The sequence below is a fragment of the Hemiscyllium ocellatum genome, chromosome 14, assembly GCF_020745735.1.
Source record: "Hemiscyllium ocellatum isolate sHemOce1 chromosome 14, sHemOce1.pat.X.cur, whole genome shotgun sequence".
Classification (NCBI taxonomy): Eukaryota; Metazoa; Chordata; class Chondrichthyes; order Orectolobiformes; family Hemiscylliidae; genus Hemiscyllium; species Hemiscyllium ocellatum.
This window is the reverse complement of record NC_083414.1, coordinates 63,470,190-63,489,085: the sequence shown is the minus strand read 5'-3', so window position 1 is coordinate 63,489,085 and position 18,896 is coordinate 63,470,190. Positions and strand designations below refer to the sequence as shown.

Here is an 18,896-nt window from a genome sequence, read left to right as displayed (position 1 = left end):
TCGCTGTCCTTTCCAAGTCCATGGCTTTTGCATGATGCAAGCAGCAATTTTTGTTCTTGGTGGGCTGGTCAGAAAGCTGCTCCATAAGGATGAGAATGGGCACAAGGAGGTCCCTGTGGCGTTTTTGGTTCAGTGAGAATGTGAACCTGCTAGAAGAGTTATGGTGTGATGGCCACAAGGTTTGTAATAAAGCTGATGAAACAAAACATGTTATGGATGTACTTTTGGATAAAAGGGTCACCAGATCTTCCAAAAAAATCCTCCAAGCACAAGTGTATGTGGAACAGGGTATGTTTAATAATGAATAGAAATCTCATAACAATATCATCTCAGAACACAATGGCATTTTATAATTTTGTCTTTCACCTCAGTAACTTCTTCCTCTATCCCATATATATCCAAATTACCTTATCCAAGATAGGAAGAGCCACAACTCCTCCCAAATATCCCAGACTCTTATGATTGTTGCACTCTATCCCATCCCTAACGTGCGCTTTAGATTCTCGAAATTGGATACTCACAGGGCCCATGGAAAATTCTTTACGTTTGGGCTACAGGAACAAGGGAGATAGAAGTAGGCCTTTCTGCCTCTTTAATCTGCTCTGTCATTCTAGATCATGCCGATCAGCTATCTTAATGCTACTTCCCTGAACTATCGCCATACCCTTTAATGTAATTAGTACCTAGAAATGTAGGAAGTTCTGTCTTGGATGTCCCCAGTGATCGAGTTTCCACAGCTGTCTGGGGTACAGAATCCCAAAGATGCACCATTCACAAGAACAAAGCAATTCCTCCTCATCTCAGTTCCAAGTCCTTAGGTTAGTCTCTAACATCCCATTGTAGATGACACCTCAAAGACCTAATTGATAATCCTGTTCAGCACTGAAGATGAATATGAAGAAATCCATAGAGAGTGATAATTTGGTCCAGCGCTTTTGGGAATTGTGAGTCATTTTGGGATCTACAATCTTTTTGAGTGGAACATACTTTCCATCTTTATTCCTTTGAATGACTACCAATGTTACCGATGTTACATCTGAATTAGGCCATAACATTCCTTAAGCCTACTATACCATTTCATTAAATTATAGCCAATCTGAATGGTGACCTTCAACAAATAAGATCACCAGTGTTATAGAAATAAAGCTACAGGGATAAACGGAACAACCTTCCATTTTTCAGGCAGAGGATAATGAAACTTAATCACTCACGTCCCCTCCATGCATTGCCTTATCAATAACCTCTAATCCGAAGGGACCAAATGTTTGGAGATACCTGACTTCAAGGTCGCTCAATGAAAATATTGCATCATCCCATATATCCAGCTATCTGGAAAATAATTCAAACAAGTATCAATGAGCTGAAGTTACGGCTCATGGATCAGGGAAAATGTCCAAAAGGGTACATTGTTTCCCTCCCCACCAACTCCCACACGTCTTACAAACTAGTAACATGACATGAGTAAATGCCCAGAAAAAAATGCCTCAACACCAATCAAAATAAATACAGAATAAGCATTCTAGTACACAACAGAAACACAAACTGACAACAAGTATGTAGTGGCACTCTGGAAAAAAAAAGCCTACTTGTACAGACCAATGGTTGTTTCAAATTGCTGGTGTGGAGATGGTGAGAAGGCACAAAAATGCAGAGGGGGACCTGCTTAAATCATTGTCACAACCTTAGTCAGGCTAGTGCTGGCTGTCACAGGACATCAGAAAGGTGCTTGTTTGTTTCCTGGTCACACCACCGTCCACTTGCATCCCCAACAACTGAGGGTGTTAACCCAAGCATCCGTTCCCCTGAGAAGGGTTCTTGTGGCCCAGTGGTAATGTCCCACTAGAAGGCCTGGGATCATGTCCTACCCGCTTCAGAGGTGTGCCACAGTATTCCTGACCAGGCTGTTTAAAGTTATCTACTCCACTCTCCCGGCTAGGCCTTCACCAACCCATCCTGTTTTGTCAGCAGGGTAGCTGTGTAAATGCCCAATGGACACAAAGCATCAATGAATACCAGTCAGGAACAGGAACCATTGTACCACCGCATTCCTCTCGTTATTTAATCTCCGCTAGCTGCCTTCTCCTGGTGGAGCATAGCCCACAGGACCCAGCCACTATAAGGACATGCTTTTGTCAGTGCATCAAAATCCACTGGAGAGGAATTAGAACTTATCGCTCATAGTTAGCACAGCATTTTACATCATGGATAAAGGCCTGGGAAACATAGAGAAAGGCCTCGGCAGTCTGGCCCTCGCGAAACATACACACAAAGAAAGAGTTGCCCAGGACTTGCTTTACTGCTCATGCTGCTGATGAAGTGAAAGGCTCTTCTGACTGCCCGAGCTCTTGAGGCTGATGGCGAGGGTGGAGGAGTTGCTTTTCTTGCTGCAGGTCAGCTCGTTGCTGGGCTGCTCGGGTTTGCTGAGCTTCGGGGAGCAGCAGCAGAGCAGTCGCTGGACCAGGTCGTGGAACAGCCGGCCAGTGAAGAACATGTAGATCCAGGGGTTACAGCAGCTGTTGAGACTTGCCAGCAGCATGGCGATGACAAACAGCCAATCTGTGGTGAGATGAGAAAGAGGAAAAAAGGGCCATTAACACTGACCATCACCCTGTTTTCTTCAGAATCAGAATATCACAACGAACAGGAGCTAGCCAGTTGACAACTCAAGCCTGCTTTCATGGCTGTTGTGATCATGGCCTTAACTTCACTTACCATGGTTTCCCACCCTACCTCTTGGCTCCCTGGGAGGTCAAAATCTTTAATATGCTAAGCCAGCCTTCACTGCTCCCTGGGTAGCGAATTCCAGAGATTAATGACTTCTGTGAGAAGAAATTCCTCCTCACTACAATCATAAATGTGAGAAATCATTTTGAAACCACGTGTCTCCACTCCAAATTCCTCCACAAGAGGTGGCACCCTTTGGCATTACCTCTGTCAAACCCCTTCAATACAATCACCTCTCATTCTTCTAATCTCCAATGAGTATAGGCCTAACCAGCACAACCTTTACTCAGATGGCAAACCCTTCATCTGCAGGAATCAGCCTTTTGAATCTCCTCCGAAATGTCTCCAGTTCAAGCTTATCCCTCATCATTTTCATCTTAAACACCATGTTTTAGTCCAAAAAGCCAGCTGGTGAAGGATAAAAGTGAAGCAATCCTTCACACACTTCTACATTTATTTAACAGGTATTACATTACATACACACACCTTGAAATCCAACAATCACAGTTTTAGTTTGTGTCTTGGGATCAGGATTCCCTTAAGGTTAACATGTGGGCTCAGTTGGTGGTGGGGAAGGCAAATGCAAGATTATCATTCATTTAAAAGGCCAGAATACAAGAGATGTATGCTGAGCCCATACAAGGGTCTGACCAGACTACACTTGGAATATTGTGAGCAGTTCTGGAACCTCTATGTAAAGAAAGATACGTTGGCATTGGAGGGGGTCCAGAAGATATTTATAAGAATGATCCCAGGGATGGTGTGCTTGTCATATGAGGAGCAGCTGAGAACTCTGGATCTGAACTTGATGGAGTTCAGAAAGATAAGAGGAAATCTGATTGAAAGTTACAGAATACTGAAATGAGTGATATTGATAGAATGAGGAGAAGATCATTCCACTCGTAGGAGAGACTAGGACCCGAGGGTACAGACTCAGAATGAAGGGATGACCCTTTAGAACTGAGATGAAGGAGGAATTTCTTTAGCCAGAGGGTGATGAATCGGTGAAACTCATTGCCCTGGAGGGCTGTTGAGGCCAATTCATTGAGTATACTTAAAATAGAGATAGGTAGGTTCTTGATTAGTAGGGGGATCAAGGGTTATGGGGATAAGGTAGAAGAATGGGGTTGAGAAATATATCAGCCTTGATTGAATAGTGGAGCAGACTCAATGGGCTGAATGGCTTAATTATGCTCCTACACCGACGGTTTTATGCTCTGCGTTATCTCATTCTTAATAACAGAGCGAAGGGTCAAGAGAGTTCTTAGTTAGTGACTATGACCTGTATACAATTAAATACAAAAGCAGATTCCCATCTCCTCTTTGAGCAAAACTTAAAAGTTAATATGCACAACCAACATTCCAAAACAGCTTAAAGTCAAAAACATTCATATTATGCAAAGTGTTACTCTGTGACAGGTCCTCTAGGATTCTTGTACATGAATGTATTTTTGTAAAGCTTTCAAAAATGTGATGACTTGCATCCACTCATTGTAATTTTAGAGATTTTCCTTCTCTCCAGCACTGGTTTCAATCTAACAATGCAATTTCCCAATATTCCCTCACTGAGACCTTTCAAAAAGTGCACATTTATCCATAATGAATGAATATTTACACATCAATCAATAAGTAAACTGTTTTCAGTTATGATAATTGTGCAATATCTCACTCAAATTATTTGCCAAATAGAATCCAATTTCATTGCTCTACCCAGATGGAACCAGTGGTTCAACAGTTGATGTACTTTTAACAAACCTTCTTATTTTCTTAGCTTCTTGAAGTAAGGACTTTATTTCCCATTTTCAGTCCCATGGACTGGAGTAATCTTCAAGAAGATCAGCATGTGAATTATTGTTAAACTGTCTAGTTTTCTACTCTTTAAGATATCTAACCACATATTTATCCAGATTTAACTATGTTAATGTTTATTTTGCTCTTAATACATTCCTGACCTTAAGACATTTTAAGGCAATACTTAACTACAATGCATCAAAACTAACAAGCAGCTAGCTCAACTGACCAATCAAGTTTCATGATTTCTCTTTCTCTTATTTATATATAAAACACCACCTTTCCGCGAGAATCGGGAGGATTTGGATTGTTGATTAAACGTTATTCCAGACTGACTCTGTTTCATTTCTAAAAGCAATACATTTCTACCTCCCGCAAGCCAAACACCCACATTTAAATTTTGTCTGAATCTTACCCATTATACATTTATCAAGTTCCTCTTGAAAGTGCCTTTGCAGGTAGACAGGGTGGTAAAAGAAGACATTTGGCATGGTTGTCTTCACAGGTCAGAGCACTGTGCATAGGAGTTGGGATGTACAAGACGTTGGTTAGGTCACTTTTAGAATATTGTGTACAATTCTGGTCGCCATGCTATAGGAAGGATGTTGTTAAACTAGAAAAAGTACAGAAAAAATTTACAAGAATGTTGCTGGGACTAGAGGGTTTGAGCTATAGGGAGAGGTTGAATAGAGTGGGGGTTTCTTTTCCTGGAGTGTCAGAGGCTGAGGGGTGACCTTATAGAGGTTTATAAAATCATGAGGGGCATAGAATAGCCAAGGTCTTTCTCCAAGGGTAAGGAGCCCAAAACTAGACAGCATAGGCTTTAAGTGAGAGGGGAAAGATTTAAAAGGGACCTAAGAGGCAACATTTTCACACAGGGACTGGTGCGTGTATGGAATGAGCTGCCAGAGGAAGTGGTGGAGGTGGGTCCAATAACAACATTTAAAAGACATTTGGACAGGTACATGGGTAAGAAAGGTTTAGAGGGACATGGGCCAAATGCTAGCAAATGGGACTAGTTCAGTTTAGGAAGCCCAGTCAGCATGGACGAGGTGGGCCAGAGGGCCTGTTTCCATGCTGTCAGACTCTATGAATTATTTGCATGCACAGAAAGACTGTCTATCATGAAGTATTCCTTCATGATACTAAAGGGAACTGCGGGATCTGCTAATAGTGGAACACAACCTATTTTCAGCAAAAAAACCCACCCACACCAAAAATACCAAACCTCAACGTAAATTCCAATATCTCTGACAATTTAATTCCCCATGCTTTGCTCTCTTTAATTTGACAAGATCATTGTTTTATAGCCACCAAGACTTGACTATCATGGTCACTTCTGCTTCTAATTCTGTTTGAGATTGTTTTGTGCCCTTTATTCCATTGTGTAATCTATTCAAGGTACAGCTCCTACTTATGTCTGGGAGGCTACTGCTGTTAAATTGTCCTAGGTTACTACCTGAGGGTGTTACTCCAGTATTTGGTCTCTTTCCAACACTGGACTCACCGTGAGTATTTGCACAATGCAAATTTTGAAGTACTGCCTTTGGAATCTGCTACGATGGGGACTCTGCAAGATTCATCTGTGCAACTCCCATCCACACAGGAATAATGACCACCTGGCCCATGGAAAGTCCAGGCAACATTTGACAGGTTTATTCGGATTCTTTCAGAATGTGGTAAGCAGGTGGATAAAGGGAAGCCTGTAGATACAGTGTATTTGGATTTCCGTATGATATTCAATGAAATTCCACATGAAAGATTACTATACAAAGTAAGAGCTCATGGGAGCTGATGTACGTGTACACTCTCTCAAAACTGGTGGTGTATAAAACAGAGTTGTCTGAAAACTTGACAATTGTTGAATGCGCCATGCATCTTTATTTTCTCAATTAAAATAATTGGACAATTTATGTTGTGAATACATGGTGCTGAGCTTATTATTGGTTTTGCTACTTACACTTTGCCTAATTCTTGTGTTTTGAGTGACCTTTAATTCCACCTGACCTTGATTAGCTTGAACTTCCCATTGTCCAAAGCAAAATCCACATCTGGCACAGCTTCAGCCTTGAGCCTGACAATTTTGAGAGTCTGTACATGTTATATAATAGTACAAATAGAGGATTATCTTACTAACAAGAAATAGACAGTAGGAAAAAATAGGTAATTTTCAGGTTACGAACTATAACTCATGCAGCATGAATTAGTGCTGGGATCTCAATTATTTACAAACCATCTTAGTAACTTGGATGAAGGGGCTGAATATATTGCAGGCAATTTTGCTGATGATACAAACATAGGTCAGAATGCTGTTTGTGAGGAGGATGCCAAAAAGTTTGCAAAGGGATACGGAAAGTGAGCACACAAAAATCCAAAAGATAGTCCAGTTCTGGTCGCCCTATTGTAGGAAAGATGTGGGTGCTTGGGAGAGGGTTCAGAGGAGGTTTACCAGGATGCTGCCTGGACTGGAGGGCTTATCTTATGAAGAGAGGTTGACTGAGCTCGGACTGTTTTCATTGGAGAAAAGGAGGAGGAGAGGGGACCTAATTGAGGAATACAAGATAATGAGAGGCTTAGATAAAGTTGATAGCCAGAGACTATTTCCCAGGGCAGAAATGGCTAACACGAGGGGGTCATAGTTTTAAGCTGGAGGAAAGTATAGAGGGGATGTCAGAGGCGGGTTCTTTACACAGAGAGTTGTGAGAGCATGGAATGCGTTGCCAGCAGCAGTTGTGGAAGCAAGGTCATTGGGGACATTTAAGAGACTGCTGGACATGCACATGGTCACAGACATTTGAGGGTGCATACATGAGGATCAGTGGTCAGCACAACATCATGGGCTGAAGGGCCTGTTCTGTGCTGTACTGTTCTATGTTCTATGTTCTATGGAATTATGTTTAGGGAAGGTTTAAAGTTGTCCATTTTGGCAGGAAGAATAGTGAAGCAGAATATTGTGTAATTGGAAAGGACAGCATTATAGAGGGATCTGTGAGCTCTTAAAATCTTAAAAAGTTAGCATCCAGGTACAGTAAGTAATTGGGAAGGCAAATAGAATGTTGGAGGATGCAGTATGAAAGTGGAAAATCTTGCTACGGTAAGGCAATGGTAAGATCACACATGGAATATTATGCACTGACTGGTCTCCCTATTTATGGAAGGGTCCATGTGTATTGGATGTAGTTCAAAGAAGGTTCATAGCATGGTTCTAAGGGACTATTGTGTCTTATGAGGAAAGGGGTAAAGATTGAGAGTTGGGCATCATCGTGGAACAGGGGTTAGCATTGCTGCCTTACAGTGCCAGGAATCCAGGTTCACTTCTTGCCTCAGGCGACTGACTGTGTGGAGTTTGCACATTCTCACCGTGTCTTCGTGGGTTTCCTCCGGGTGCTTCGGTTTCCTCCCACAGTCCAAAGATGTGCAGGTTAGGTGAATTGGCCATGCTAAGTTGACCGTAGTGTAGGGGAATGGGTCTGGGTGGGGGCGGGGCGGTGTGGACTGTTTGGGCCAAAGGGCCTGTTTCCCCACTAAGTAATCTAATCTAATCTTTCCTCGTTGAAACTTAGAAAGATAAGAGATGATCTTATTGAAATACAAAGTTCTGAGGGGCTTGATAATGTCGATGCTGAGAGGATGTTTCCTCTCATTAGAGAATCCAGAAACAGTAGCACTGCTTTAAGATAAGGGGTTGCCTATTTAGAATGGAGATAGGGAGGAATTTCTTCGATCAGATTAATGTCAGCTTTTGAAATTCTCTTCACCAGAGAGCAGTGGAGGGAAGGTCATTGATGATATTCAGGGCTGAGTTAGACAGATGTTACACAGATGCTTGATTGACAGGGGAGTCAAGGTCAATGTGGTCAATGGTGTTAAGGGTTCAATCACATTAGCTATGATCTTATTGAATGGAGGAGCAGGCTTGGTAGGTCCAATAGCCTCCTACTGTTCCTACTTGCAATGAGTTTATTTCTCCTACCCATAGAGTCTAGAACTAGTTGGCAGGATCAGGGCCAATCATTTGAGACTGTGATGAGAAGTAACTTTTATATACAGAACTTTGGAATTCCTAGTGCCAGTGAGCTGTGAATTCTCTATCATTGCATATTTGTCAAGACAAAGATGAGTACACGTACCCATTTCAGGACAAGAGATATGGAAATCAACTGAGGAAATAAAAATGAGGTCAAAGATCATCTATGAATTGTTGAAACAATAAAGAAAACACAAGGGGGTATAAGGCCTACTCCTGGCCCTATTTGTGATTTGCAAACTGACAGGTTGTGACTAGTAGTGTCCCACAGGGACCTGGCTGGGGATTCAGCTGTTCACTGTATTTATAAACCACTTGGACACAGGAATGGAGCTGCATATCTAAGTTTGCTGACGACATCAAGTTGGACACCACTGTAAATAGTGGAGCAGAACCCTGCAAAGGGAAATGATTTATTAGGTGAATGGCCAAAACAGTGGCCCAATGGGTATTTGCAACAGAAAGGGCAGAAGTTGTGCAAAGCTACACTTGACCCCACCGACAGAACTATGTTTAGGTCAACAAACTGCACTTCTAGATCAATATATTGACCTTGTAACTGGATGCAAAGCCGATTAATCAGAATTATATAAAATGGGGTTAAAAGAGTTGACATTTGAGGGCAGGATGTATAGATGATGCTTGGGATCTCTTGAATATGAAAGGTTAGAGGAGATCTTGTGGTGCAGTGAGTAGTATCCCTGTTTCGAAGTCAGTAGGTTCAAGCCCCTTCCAGGACTTGATGGCTAAAGAAGGTGGGACTAGTCAACCAAGTGATGGAGCCTCTAACATCCCTGTCCATAGCTGCAGACTATGTCCTGCATGTTCCACAGAAACTCAGACTCCTTGGTAGTTGGCTGGGTTGGATGATCCATGTAGATCATATTGGTTCCAAAAGCACAGGGTTCGATCCCTGTTCTAGCTGTAGTGGATTTGGGATCTGCCTCCCTTCCGTTCCCAGGTGGGGAATGTGGCACTATAAGTCTGCCTTGCTCTCCACAGAGAACTGAAGTAGAAGAAGTCAGATTAAGGAGTGACCAAATTGAGGCATTTAAGATGACAAATGAATTTAATAAAATGGACGAAAGCTACTTCCTCTGGTGAGATAGTCTAGAACAAGACGATACAACAGCAGCATTAGAATAGTGTCAGGAAGCAATGTGAATGATAGAAATCCAAAACACCCAAAATGTTTTTGAGACTGGGGAATCAGCTGAAAATGTTATTATATTTTTGTTAGACAAGAGCATAATGGAACTGAGGCAGGTAGATGGAGTTGAGTGAGAGATCAGCCACAGTCTAATTGGACTGAGGAACAGATTGAAGGGGTGAATGGCCTACCTCTGTTCTGAATTCTGATGGGTGGAATCCTACTGAGGGGTCTGGGGCACTGCCTGCCTGCTGGAGAGACAAGGAGAAACCTTCACTACCTCTTCCCATGAAGGCCCGATGAACCAACTGGGGGAGGTATAGGCCTCAGCTAGAGGGGAAGCTGTGAGAGTATCAGGATCATTCCTGATCAAGGGCTTTTGCCTAAAACATTGACTCTCCTGCTCCTCAGATGCTGTCTGACTTGCTGTGCTTTTCCAGCGCCATACTCTCGCCTCTAATCTCCAGCATCTGCAGTCCTTACTTTCACCTCAGGATCAATGAGACAGCCACTGGCACAAACAGGTAACACTGGGGCAGGTGGGGGGTGGGTTCTAAGCAACCTTCCCCCTTCCTGCCAAACATCCATTCCCTCAATCAGGCATGAAGTGCCTTTGATTACAACAGGCCCAGCAGAAGCAGTGGTGAGTAGTCTCAACCTGTACGAGGGCACGAAGTTGACTATGAGCTTCCTGCCATGAACCTAACTCTGTGAAGGCTCGAAGACAGAAGGCTTTGGGTCGGCTGTCACCCTGCTTAATTAAGTGGCCCTCCTGTCTATCTTCAGATCACATGGAATACAGAGAGTACTAGCCTTTTGGATTCATAACTGGCTCAAAGGTAGGGAACAGATGGTAATGGTGGAGGGTTGCTTTTCACTCTGGAGGCCTGGGTGTGCACAAGGATAGGTGCTGGGTCCACTGCTTTTGTCATTATTATCTGGATATGAATATAGGAGGTATAGTTAGTAAATTTACAGATGACGTGAATATTGGTGGTGTCGTGGACAGCCAAGAAGGTTTCCTCAGAGTACAGATCAGATGATCTCAGGAGTGGTAAATGGAATTGGATTTGGGTAAATCAGAGGTGCTGCATTTCGATAGGGGAATTAAAACAGGACTTACAGTAAGGTCCTGGGCAGTGTAGCCGAACTAAGAGACCTTGGAATGGAGGTTCATAGCTCCTTGAAAGTGGAGTCGCAGGTAGATAGGATAGTGAAGAAGGTGTTCAGTATGCTTTCCTTTATGGTCAGAGTATTGAGTATTGGAGCTGGGAGGTCATGTTGCAGCTGACCAGGACATTGGTCAGGCCACTTTTGGAATACTGTGTTCAATTTTCATCCCCCAGCTTTAGGAAAGACGTTGTAAAACTTGAAAGGGTTCAGAAAAAATTTACAAACAGGTTGCCAGGGTTGGAGGGTTTGAGCTGTAGGGAGAAGCTTCTTCCAGGAGCGTCAGAGGCTGAGGGGTGACCGAATAGTGGTTGATAAAATCATGAGGGGCATGGATAGGGTGAATAGCGAAAGTCTTTTCCCTGGGGCGGGGGAGTCCAAAACTAGAGGACATAGGTTTAAGGTGAGAGGGGAAAAATTTAAAAGAGACCTAAGGGGCAACCTTTTCACACAGAGGGTGTTGTATGTATGGAATGGGCTGCCAGAGGAAGTGGTGGAGGCTGGTACAGTTGCAACATTTCAAAGGTATCTGGATGTGTATATGAATAGGAAGGGTTTGGAGAGATATGGGCCAAGTGCTAACAAATGGGACTAGATTAATTTAGGATATCTGGTAGGCATTAGACCAAAGGGTCTGTTTTCATGCAGTACCTCTCTGTGACTATGACGCTGTCAGAAACAAAACATTCTGCTCTGTGCTTCGACAGAGCCATGTGTAGAAACCCATTCTTAGTCCAAAGTGGCCATCAAGCCCCCTCTGGTGGTCACCTAATGTCAAGACGATGACTAAAATGTCACTTGAGTTTAAGGTGCTTATTTCACTCCCATCTTTGATCTCCATTAAGTTTGGCAAAGTGTGAAAAAGATCTGTCACCTGATAATGGGTATTAAACTTCCTCCACTTTATCACTCACATTCTCCTGTTCACCTTGAGCAGATCCAATTAGGAATTCAGCATGACTGAAAACAAAAAAATGCTGGAAATCACAATGGGTCAGGTAGATTAGATTACTTACAGTGTGGAAACAGGCCCTTCGGCCCAACAAGTCCACACCGACCCGCCGAAGCACAACCCACCCATACCCCTACATTTACCCCTTACCTAACACTACGGGCAATTTAGCATGGCCAATTCACCTAACCCGCATATCTTTGGACTGTGGGAGGAAACCGGAGCACCCGGAGGAAACCCACGCAGACACGGGGAGAATGTGCAAACTCCACACAGTCTGTCGTCTGAGTCGGGGATTGAACCCGGGTCTCAGGCGCTGTGAGGCAGCAGTGCTAACTGCAGTGCCACCGTGCTGCCCACAAGGTAATATTCATCGACAACATGACTCCGCATCAGAAGAAGAAATCAGCATTTAGTTTTGAGGATTGCACCTCAGGGAGAATATAGTGGACATCCATTGTAATGCCACTCAATATTATGCAATTTTACCGATTTCATGGGTATCTCATGGAGTCCAAAAGAGGTAAGTTTCAATTTAAATTTCCTGTCTGTGAGTGAAAATTGGAGAAATAGGAGTTTTATTATGAACATGGCCAAGCAATAATGTGGTTTCATGTTTTGAACTCCAACACCTGTGTTTTAACAGACTTTCCCCCAAGCAACTCTTCCCTAGCATATTCAGGAGAATGATAGCAGGACTACAGATTAGGGGCTACAAGGTTTTCAGGCACCTTCCTATTCTCTATCCACAGTTCCTGGGTCACCCACTATCCCCTGTTCCTGGATCACCCACTAACCCCTGTTCCTGGATCACCCTCTATCCCCTGTTCCACGGTCACCCTCTATCCCCAGATCCTGGGTCACCCTCAATCCCCTGTTCCTGGACCACCCTCTATCCCCAGATCCTGGGTCACCCTCCAGCCCCTGTTCCTGGGTCAACCTCTATCTCCTGTTACGGGGTCACCCTCTATCCCCTTTTGCTGGATCACCCTCTATCCCCAGTTCCTGGGTCATCCTCTATCCCCGGATCCTGGGTCACTCTCTATCCCCATATCCTGGGTCACTCTCTATCCCCTGTTCCTGGATCAGACTCTATTCCCAGTTCCTGAGTCACCCTCTATCCCCAGATCCTGGGTCACCCTCTTCCCCAGTTCCTGGGTCATCCTCCATCCTTCATCCCCAGATCCTGGGTCACTCTCTATCCCCATTTCCTGTGTCATCCTCTATCCCCAGATCCTGGGTCATCCTCTATCCCCAGATCCTGGGTCACCCTCTATTCCCTGTTCCTGGGTCACCCTCTATCCCCAGTTCCTGGGTCACCCTCTAACCCCAGATCCTGGGTCACCCTCAATCCCCAGGTCCTGGGTCACCATCTATCCGCAGTTCCTGGGTCACCCTCTATCCCCTGTTCCTGCGTCACCCTCTATCCACAGATCCTGGGTCACACTCTATCCCACGTCCCTGGGTCACCCTCTCTCCAGAGATCCTGGGTCACACTCTATCCCCAGTCCCTGGGTCACCCTGTATCCCTTGTTCCTGGGTCACCCTTTATCCCTTGTTCCTGGGTCACCCTCTATCCCACGTCCCTGGATCACCCTCTATTCCCAGTTCCTGGGTCACCCTCTATCCCCTGTTCCTGGGGCACCCTCTGTCCTCAGATCCTGGGTCACCCTCTATCCCCTGTTCCTGTGTCATCCTCTATCCCCAGTTTCTGGGTCACGATCTATCCCCTGTTCCTGGGGCACCCTCTGTCCTCAGATCCTGGGTCACCCTCCAGCCCCTGTTCCTGGGTCACCCTCTAACCCCAGATCCTGGGTCATCCTCTATACCCTGTTCCTGGGTCACCATCTATCCCCAGTTCCTGGGACACCCACTATCCCCTATTCCTGGGTCCCCCTCTATCCACAGATCCTGGGTGACACTCTATCCCCAGTCCCTGGGTCACCCTTTATCCCCAGTCCCTAGGTCACCCTCTATCCCCAGATCCTGGGTCTCCCTCCAGTCCCTGTTCCTGTGTCACCCTGTATCGCCAGATCCTGGGTCACCCTCTTTCCCAGTTCCTGGGTCATCCTCCATCCTCCATCCCCAGATCCTGGGTCACTTTCTATCCCCATTTCCTGTGTCATCCTCTATCCCCAGATCCTGGGTCATCCTCTATCCCCAGATCCTAGGTTACCCTCTATCCCCTGTTCCTGGATCACCTATTAATCTCAGATATTGGGACACCCTCTATCCCCTGTTCCTGGGTCACCCACTATCCCTAGATCCTAGGTCACCCTCTATCTACAGTTCCTGGGTCATCCTCTATCCCCTGTTCCTGGGTCACCTTCTATGCCAGATCCTGGGTCACCCTCTATCCCCTGTTCCTGGATCATTCTCTATCCCCAGTTCCTGGGGCACCCTCTGTCCTCAGATCCTGGGCCACCCTCCAGCCCCTGTTCCTGGGTCACCCTCTATCCCCTGTTCCTGGGTCACCCTCTATCCCCAGATCCTGGGTCACCCTCATTCCACAGATCCTGGGTCACACTCATTCCACAGATCCTGGGTCACCCTCATTCCACAGATCCTGGGTCACACTCTATCCCCAGATCCTGGGTCACCCTCTATCCCCAGTTCCTGGGTCACCTTCTATCGCCTGTTCCTGGGTCACCTTCTATCCCCTGTTCCTGGGGCACCCTCTGTCCCCAGATCCTGGGTCACCCTCTATCCCCAGATCCGGGGTCACCCTCTATCCCCATTTCCTTGGTCACCCTCTATCCCCATTTTCTGGTTCACCCTCTATCCGCAGTCCCTGGGTCACCCTCCATCCCCTGTTCCTGGGTCACCCTCCATCCCCAGTTCCTGGGTCACCCTCTATTCCCTGTTCCTGGGTCACCCTCTATCCCCTGTTGCTGTGTCACCATCTATCCTCAGTCTCTGCATCACCCTCCAGCCCCTGTTCTTGGGTCACCCTCTATCCGCAGTTCCTGGGTCACCCTCTATCCCCAGTTCCTGTGTCACCCTCTATCCCCAGAACCTGGGTCCCCCTCTATCCCCAGAACCTCTGTCACTCTCTATCTCCAGTTCCTGGGTCACCCTCTGTCCCCAGTTTCTGGGTCACTGTGTATCCCCAGGTCCTGGGTCATCCTCCAGCCCCTGTTCCTGTGTCAACCTCTATCCCCAGATCTTAGATCACTCTCTATCCCCAGTTCCTGGGTCATCCTCTATCTCCAGATCCTGGGTCACTCTCTGTCCCCATTTCCTGTGTCACCCTCTATCCCCAGATCCTGGGTCACCCTCTATCCCTAGCACCTGGGTCACCCTCTATCTCCAGTTCCTGGGTCACCCTCTATCCCCCGACCCTGTGTCATTCTCTCCCCTGTTTCTGAGTTACTCTGTAATGTTCCTGGGTCACTTTTTTTTGTTAATATTTCTGAATATTGAGAAACAATGGTGAGGGTGACAAAGCATGTCAAAATGTAACTTTTACATCTCATATGACAATTACTCAGTATCTCAAGAAAGTCACATGCCTTGTGGTGGTTTAGCTTATCATGTGACTTTCACGCCTCACCTGATTTTTCCAAACATCACTTGCTTGTTGACAATAGACAATAGGTGCAGGAGTAGGCCATTCTGCCCTTCGAGCCTGCACCACCATTCATTATGATCATGGCTGATCATCCTCAATCAGTGTTCTTTCCAATTTACCTTAAAGACAGTTTTCTTGAAAACAGTGCACCATTAAATTAATTTATTTGAGGTACCTTTCCCACATTCATGCTCTTCAGTGGACAGAGAAGTTTACAAAATAAAAATGTAGAGTTAATTGCAATTTTGTTACTAGAAATAATGCCAGTTGTGAAGTTCTGTGTTCTGTGGCTATCACACAGTCTGATTTATGAGTTACACTGGGTGAAATCCAATTTTGAGTCTGAAACTTGTGAGAGAAGTCTGCTATTTGATGGGATGTAATTGGGACCCTGCGATGGAGCAGGTTGGAACTCACATTCCATTTAATACAGAGAGACACAATGTTGAGTCTCTGCTGATCAGTGTACATGTGAGAGCTGCCTGCAGAGGGCAGCAGAGCACAGGAGGTTGCAAAGCCGTCCTGGGTTCTGACTGGCATTGGAATCAAACCCAGCAAGTCCTTTTGGTTGAGATCCTTAGTGATGCCAGTTTGACTCAGTTAGGAGGAGGAAGCTGGACGGATTATGAATTGCAGCCTCACCCCAGACACCTGTGCATATAATCCAAGATGACATTTCAGTACTGAACTCAGAATTTGGAAATTCTCACTTGCCTGTGCTTCACCCCTATCCCTTCAAGCATTTCCTGTTCATGTACTTATGCAAATGTCTTTTTAATGTTGTAACTGTATCTGCATCCACCACTTCCTCTTTCTACTCACGAACCGCTCCCTGCGTAAAAATTGTGCTCTTTGTGTCTTTTTTAAATCTTCTCCTCTCACTATAAAAAAGATGCCCCTGAGTCTTGAACTCTCCCTCCCTAGGGAAAAGATACCTGCCATTATCCATGACCCTGATGATTTTATAAACCTCTATAAGGTCAACCCTCAACCTCCTACGCTCCAGTGGAAACAAGTCCCAGCCTCTCCCTATAACTCAAACCTTCTATTCCTGGCAACATCTTGGAAGATCTTTTCTGAATGAAAACATACAAGATTAATCTTGCATTTTTTTTTGGTGAAGTGTCAGTTTCATAGTCTACATGAGTTTTCTCCCCGTATTTTACCAAACTCACCCTATTAACCACTACCTCACCCCTTTTCTTCGCATTCTATTCCCGTCTTACCACACCCTCCTCCTGAACAACTCACCAATCACTGGCATCCATTTCACTCACGCAAGACTGCTGTCCACCAGACGAGTGGCCTGGTGTTACCTCTCACCAACAACATAATGGCATTGCAACCACAAACCTCACAACACACGGCTGGCTTTCCCTTGCACATACAACCTAATTTGCTCAGCTCAGTTGCCATTTAATCCCCAGGGTCACACAGTGTACACATCCTCAGTTATGTCCCACCTACATATCCTCTCCAAGTCCTGGCTACTCTGTCCTCAGTTCTCCCAGGGCACCCACAGCCTGTCATTGTGTGGATGAGGCATGGCGAAGGATCTGGAGAGTGATGTAGACAGGTTAACCTGGTGGGCAAAAACTTGGCAGATGGAAAAAAAATGTGGAAAAATGTGCGGCTATTCAGAGGGGATGAATATTATTTAAATGGGGAAGGACTGCAAGAAGCTACAGAACAGAAGCATTTCAGAGTCTTTGCATAGAAGATGAAAAATTAGCATACAGATTCGGCAGGTAATAGGGAAGTCAATGCTGTCCTTTATTGCAAAGGGAATGGGTCACCAAAATTGGGAACTATACAAGGCACTGGTTGGACGACAGATGGAATACTTTGAGCGGTCCCCATACTGAAGGAGATAAACTAACAGTGGAAGCAGTCCAGACAAGATTTACTAAGCTGATCTTGGGTTTGGAGATCCTGGGTTTGAAGGGCCTGTCTTATAAAGGAACGTTGAGTAAGTTGGACATGTACTCACTGCAGTTTAGAGGAATGAGAGGTGACCTTATTGAAACATATGAGATTCTTAGGCTCGACAGAATAAATGCGGAGAGGCTGTTTCCCCTTATGGGAGAATCTCAGACCAAAGGGCATCATCTCAGTGAAGAAGACTGTGCATTTAAGGCAGAGATGAGGAGGAATTTATTTACGTGAAATTCTTTGCTGCTCAGTACTGTTGAGGCTGGATCATTAACTTTATCTGTTGACTGAGATTTGTAATCAGTAAGGGAATCAAGGGTTATGGGCTAAAGGTACAAAAGTGAGGATTATCAGATGAGCCATGATTTCATTGAGAGGTGGAGCAAATCCTATTGGCTGAAAGGCCTACTTCTGTTCCTATGTCTTATGATCTTATTGTCCAATACACATACAGACACACTCAGTCACTCACTCACTCACTCATTCTCAGAATGTAGTCCTCACTGGTTAGGTCAGTATTTATTATTTGGCAGTGTGTAGGATGTGTGAGGGCTGGCTGTGTCACTTCACAGGACTGATAAGGGGTCAGCTCTCTTCGTGTGGGACTTGTAATCATACCCTAAAGGGTATTCATGAACCAATCAGACTTGCATCACCACTTGACAGCTCCACTGTTTCCTACATACTTTTAATTGAAAGTTTAAACCAACTTCTCAACCAGACAAAGCAAGCATTTGGCCAGGGAGCAATGAACATGGGATCAGTGGATTACTAATCCAGGCAGGTAATTCTTGCATTACCATAAACCTACTTTATGTGTAAGTGTTTGTGATCAGCATTGCAGCTCCAGCTTTAAGGTGCCATGGAGCAGAATTTACTAATTACACCTCCTATGCTCACACCCAAATCATTTACATAAATGACAAAAAGTATTGGACCCAGCTCCGATCCTTGTGGCACTCCACTGGTCACAGGCCTCCAGTCTAAAAACAACCCTCCATCACCACCCTCTGTCCTCTACCTTTGAGCCAGCTTTGTATCCAAATGGCTAGTTCTCCCTGTATTCCATGAGATCTAACGTTGCTAACAAGTCTCCCATGGGGAACCTTGTCGAACGCCTTACTGAAGCCCATATATGTCACGTCTGCTGCTCTGCCCTCATCAATCCTCTTTGTTACTTCTTCAAAAAACTCAATCAAGTTTGTGAGACATGATTTCCCACACACAAAGCCATGTTGACTATCCTAATCAGTCTTTGTCTTTTCAAATACATGTACATTCTGTCCCTCAGGATTCCCTCCAACAACTTGCCCACCACCAACATCAGGCTCACTGGTCTATAGTTCCCTGGCTTGTTCTTACCACCTTTCTTAAACAGTGGCACCACGTTTGCCGATCTCCAGTCTTCTGGCACCTCACCTGTGACTATCGATGATACAAATATCTTAGCAAGAGGCCCAGCAATCACTTCTCAAGCTTCCCACAGAGTTCTCGGGTACACCTGTTCAGTTCCTGGGGATTAATTCACTTTTATTCATTTCAAGACATTCAGCACTTCCTCCTCTGTAATCTGGACATT

The 18,896-nt window shown here is 45.0% G+C and overlaps 1 protein-coding gene across 1 annotated transcript in view; it reads right to left on the bottom strand.

The window, feature by feature from the left end:
- Window positions 1-321: 321 nt before the first annotated feature.
- Window positions 322-18,896, bottom strand: part of oxtra (oxytocin receptor a) — a 47,844-nt gene continuing 29,269 nt past the window's right edge. Inside the window, exon 2 of the mRNA XM_060835742.1 lies at window positions 322-2,556. Within this exon, the coding sequence (XP_060691725.1) occupies window positions 2,294-2,556 (263 nt within the window). The 3' untranslated portion in view covers window positions 322-2,293. The remainder of the gene's footprint in view (window positions 2,557-18,896) is intronic.